This window comes from Sceloporus undulatus, chromosome 6 (genome assembly GCF_019175285.1).
Source record: "Sceloporus undulatus isolate JIND9_A2432 ecotype Alabama chromosome 6, SceUnd_v1.1, whole genome shotgun sequence".
Lineage (NCBI taxonomy): Eukaryota > Metazoa > Chordata > Lepidosauria > Squamata > Phrynosomatidae > Sceloporus > Sceloporus undulatus.
The window spans coordinates 126,926,085-126,931,490 of NC_056527.1; the positions used below are offsets into that span (position 1 = coordinate 126,926,085).

The 5,406-nt window shown below is 40.3% G+C and overlaps 1 protein-coding gene across 1 annotated transcript; it reads left to right on the forward strand.

Annotated features, from left to right (window-relative positions):
* On the forward strand, positions 1 to 4,475 carry LOC121934997 (prolactin-releasing peptide receptor-like). The gene is made up of 2 exons (XM_042475974.1): positions 1 to 572; positions 3,842 to 4,475. Exons 1-2 carry the CDS (start codon positions 154 to 156, stop codon positions 4,473 to 4,475), a joined length of 1,053 nt encoding a protein of 350 aa, XP_042331908.1. The 5' UTR covers positions 1 to 153.
* The last annotated feature ends 931 nt before the right edge of the window (positions 4,476 to 5,406 follow it).

A 5,406-nucleotide genomic window follows, 5' to 3' on the forward strand; every position in this document is an offset into this window, starting at 1 on the left:
TTGCTCATGTACAGTGCAAACATAAAGAGAAAACAACATCCAAGTTCACAGCATCACTGTCATGATGAGCCCAAATTAAATTTCAAAAGACTTACATCTTCACTGGTTCTCTTATTGTTTTTGTTTAACTCTGGTCCCTGTTGCTGTTAACTCATGGCATCCACTGGCCATTGGGACAACTGTCCATCCAACCAGACCATTCATGAAGCTGCAGGTAGGAACAGATCCAATTCTACTTCTCAGTTCAGCGGAGTACAGCTGATCCAGTCTTTTAAACCTTTGCTCATCCCTTGCTACACGTTGGTCGTCCTTGTGGGCATCGTTGGCAATTATCTCCTCCTCTATGTCATCTGTAAGACTAAGAAAATGCACAATGTCACCAATTTCTTCATCGGAAACCTGGCTTTCTCAGACATGCTGATGTGTGCGACCTGTGTCCCCTTTACTCTGGCATATGCCTTCAACCCCCAGGGATGGATCTTTGGGAAATTCCTCTGCTATTTTGTGTTCCTGATGCAGCCCATGACGGTCTATGTGTCTGTTTTCACTCTCACAGCTATTGCAGTGGACAGGTAATTAATCTCTAGGTGATTGATCCGGATTCAGAAGTTTTATTAATAGTCATAATTATGTCATGTGCATCCTCATGTTAAGATAAGGAATTGCAGCTCAGTGGCAGACCATAACAGAAGGTCCCAGGTTCAGTATTTAGCATCTCCAATTAAAATTAATTATGTAATAATTATCCCATAATGGGACCAAAGACAACTTAGAGCAAAGTTAAAATAAGAGGGAGCGAAATACAGCTGGCCTTCTATATCCATAAATGGATTCAACCCTCCATGGCTTGAAAATATTTTTTATATATATATATATATATATATATATATATATATATATATATATATATTTCAAAAAGCAAACATTGGTTTTGCCATTTTATACAATGGACACCAGTGTACTCTACCATTGTATTTAATGGGATTTGAGTATCCATGGACTCTGATATCCATGGGGGGTCCTGGAACCAAACCCCTGCAGATACCAAGGGCCCACTGTACCAGATAATAAAAAGGTTAAAACACAAATAAAGTATCATAGTAAGCCCTCGTTCATTTTAAATGTATGGGATCATTTTAACACAATACAATGAAGATAAAAATACAGCACACGTCTCCATACAAAGATCCTTTCCCACAACCATTTAATCATCAAATGCCTGTTTACGTACATCTTGTTTCTTGTTGCATTTAGCCACCTGGATAAATTGTTTTCCTGTGAGAAATAGTATGTATAACGGGTTGTGTTACCGAAAGGACAAATATAATACAAAGTGCTGGAAGAAGCCGGGAACCAAAGACGTCTTTCTTTGAAGAAGGCTTTGAAACACCAGGACAGGACAAGGATAATTCTCTGGTTTTCAGCTGTTCTTAGTTCAGTTCCCTGCAGTGAAAAGAAGTCATAGAAAAATGAGCTTATTCTTGTACTTGTTTGGTTTCATGATAGAATCATGATGAGAGCTTGATGATCTTGGGGTAAAGATGGGGAAGGGTGAAGACAGACAATGTCTAAAAGGAATGAGAAGCAGCAAGCAATTTCTATGTGTTTGATTCCCAGTTGGAAACATAGGAGAAGAGAGTGCCAGTTCAATCTCTACTCCACTGTGATGTTCCTGCGTCACTTGGTTGAAAACAGGAGGGCATCTGCAGTGCACAAAAGCCGAAAGAAAAAGAAATAGGTTCATATGCCATTCTGGTAATATAAGGATCACTACTTGGAAGAGCTGGAACGTAGGACACATGCTCTGCATGCAGAAGGTCCTCTTTGTTGGAGATACATTTCCTGATTGTTGGCGATGTATAAATGGGTCTCAAGAGGCATGACAACCCTTGATGGAGAGAGAAAATAGTTAGGCAGCGGACATTGGCTTTGTCTCTTAGAAACTAGCATCAGCACACTTCAGTGGCCCTTAAATGTTGGTCCCCGCTGCTGAGTTAATTGACTTTACTTCTGCACTTTTAACTCATTTTGCAATGTTGAAGTAAGCTGAGAACACAGGGAGAAAGTGGGAGGAGAAGAGTAAAAGTGGAACATTTTGAAAGATGTTGAAAAAATGGGATGGCGGAGGATTAATTGGGACTGTCCCTGTGAAATTGGGACAGTGGGGGGCATGCTGCTTTAGATAAAACTTTGGGGGGGGGGCACAGAGTTCAAAGTGCAAAAGTGGTTTACACTAAATTAACTCAGCAGAAGGGAGACGAGAGGAGGGCACAAAATCTTTCCTTTCCCAGTAGGCTCAGACAAAAGCAAACTGTTACAGTGAGTATGTGTTGAGGCACAATTTTGGGTGGTTCTTCTGTCTGTCTGTGCCCTGTTTTGGGGTAAGTAACCTGACACCCTCCAAAGTGCAGCTCCTATCATCCCCAGCCTACATGGTCAGTTGCCAGAAAATGTGGGAATTGTAACCTGGAGAGCACCAAGATATCAAGCATGCATCCTGTTTAATAGGTGCATTGTTGTTGTTGTTTTAATTCCCTGTAAAGTGGGATTGTTGAACCTTGAATTTATATCCAACATGAAACAAATCCTTTCAATGGATATATATTCGTACGACTTTTCCAAATCTTGAGAAGCTCTGGTGGCAGCACCTGCAGTTCTTGCATCCTAGCCCTTGCATCTTGGAAGCATTTCTGAAATATTACATGGGTATTGATCTGATGCAGGGAGAAGAGGGAGAAAGAGGAAAACTCATGATATTACAAGAAATACTTTGGATGCAAATGTGGGAATATGGAGATAAAATGAAAACACAAAGAAGTGGAAAATACTTCCAGAGACTTTCCCCCCTTCTGAATGAGACCTTCATTTTGAATTGTACACCACTGAGAGGATTCACTGTTTTTGGTCATTGTACCTGTGAAGCGCCATGTAAATTGATGGCACTATATAAATAAATGACATTTACAGCTTGACTTGGGTGGGAGGGCACAGAATGCCATTGGCTGCTCTTTTTCAGATAGCAAAATGTCAATCAATAGCCCTATAAAAGGAGAAACAATTAATTGAATGCACAAAACAAAAAATAGAGGAGATTGCTTCCAAACTGGTGCAGGGGGCTGATGGCTTGAACACAGGCTTGTCGAATTGAACATGTGTCAGCACAGAATTTGGTGACATTAAAAATAATTGATGCCTTTTCATCAGAGAGGAGGAAGGAAACATAAAAAGATCTGGGGTGTCCTTCCTGGCAATTTAATTAAAGGAAGTTCAATAAAGGTTTTTCTTTATCACAATTAAAAAGGCAATAAAGAAGAATATGGTTGACCAGCTCAACTTCCATTGAAATCCGAGAAGGGGATTTTCTATAATATTCCCTTCAGGATAATCGAGGAGAGGGAATTGAAATGCTGTGGTACTCAAACTTCTTACCCTTGGGACCCTCTTCCTTTACATCTACATACAGATGTCAACACACACACACACACACGACATAGTATATGAATACAAACATTTTGTTAATTTAGTATGCATATTTTCATTTGCACATTCATATACTGTATGCTCATATTTTAAGATTTTATAAAGAAATAACATCGTTCAAATTAGAACAGTTTTATTTAAGTAAATTCAATATTTAACGCAATTCAGGTGTAAATTTTACATATAAAAACATTTGGGAAGAGGAGGAGGAGGAGGAGGAGGAGGAGGAAGAGAGATCAAGGTCTCCAAGTGTTGCACCCTCTTGAGCAACTCTTGCACCTCCTCTCTTGCGGTCTTGCCCCACAATGTGCATGGGCTGGTTCTGGTGGTATTTCACTCATTACTTTCACTTACCTCCCAGATACTATACCACTGTGCACCTTCTGAAGAAGCGCATCTCCTTCATGACCTGCATCTACATCATTGGTGGGATCTGGCTGCTCTCCTGTGCTTTGGTAGCCCCAGCCATTGCCCACACCTACCATGTGGAGTTCCAAAAGGAAGGCTTTGCCATCTGCGAGGAGTTCTGGATGGAGAAAGAGAAAGAGCATCTAGCCTACGCCTACAGCACCTTGATCATCACTTACATCCTTCCTCTCTCAGCCGTCTCCCTCTCCTACATCTGCATCACCATCAAACTGAAGAACCGCATTGTGCCGGGTCACCCAACACAAAGCCAGACCGAGTTTGACCGCCTGAGGAAGAGAAAGATCTTCTGCCTCCTTGTGCTGGTGGTTGCCGCTTTTGCCATCTGCTGGCTCCCCATCCATGTCTTCAACATCATCCGCGACATAGACATCAACCTCATCAATAAGGACTACTTCCTTCTGATCCAGCTGCTCTGCCACTGGTTTGCTATGAGCTCCTCCTGCTGCAATCCCTTCCTCTACGCCTGGCTGCATGACCGCTTCCGAAACGGGCTGAAAGAGATGTTCACCTTCAAGCAGAAGATCATCCCTGCCAACAACTGTGCAGCAGTCAGTGTCATGCTTTGAGATCTCATACCTTTGGCAGCCATAAGTATTTAATTGATCATATTGGTTGGGAACAAAATTCCTTTTAATTGACCCATCCCAAAAAAAAGATGTCAAATGTAATTGAGGAGCAGTTATTTTGTGCTGTAGTGGTGTGGAGCCTGGCCTTACAGAGTTGAAGCATGGGATGATTCTTTGGCAAATGTATATATTCAGTTTATACTCTTAGCAAAGCAGCATTACTTCATTGCTCTCACAGGATAGAATGCCTCTTCTAAACCAACGATTGCCATACATCACATATGTGTATCATCAGATAACAAAAAAGTATACTTTGGAGGTATTGTTTTCTCAATGGGCATCTTTACAACGTTAGATCTCATACATTATAATACTTAGTTGAGCAACTATGCCTGGATCAATATATAAGGGTTATTCTTCTTTTCTCTTAAGTTCTGGCTGGATCCTTTTACAGCTAGGAAACCAAGAATGTTGCAAGAATTGCAAACACTGTGTGTTGTGTAATCTGTATTCTGTAAATATGGCTCTAGTGTACAGCATTTGGAGGATTGGTGTAAAACTGTGAATACAGATCAAGAAACAATATTGGCCACCCACATAGCAAAGGAATATGAGAAGGGCATTATGTAAGAAAACTTGGTTTACATACTAAATAATAATAATAATAATAATAATAATAATAATAATGTATATCTTTGCTCTTTAAGGTCTTCTCTAGTTCTTTTATTGCTGCCTTTCCCGTTCCTAGTCTTCTTCTTATTTCGTGACTGCAGTCAGATCAATATTTGATCCAAGGTATGCAAAATCATGGACTTTTGCTTTCCTCGTTGTCTAGGTTGAATTTATGTAGGTTCCTCTATTATCATTATTTTTGTTTTGCTCTTTTTCTGGCATAAATAAAACAGGTAGGAATCTGCAAAATTAAATTGAA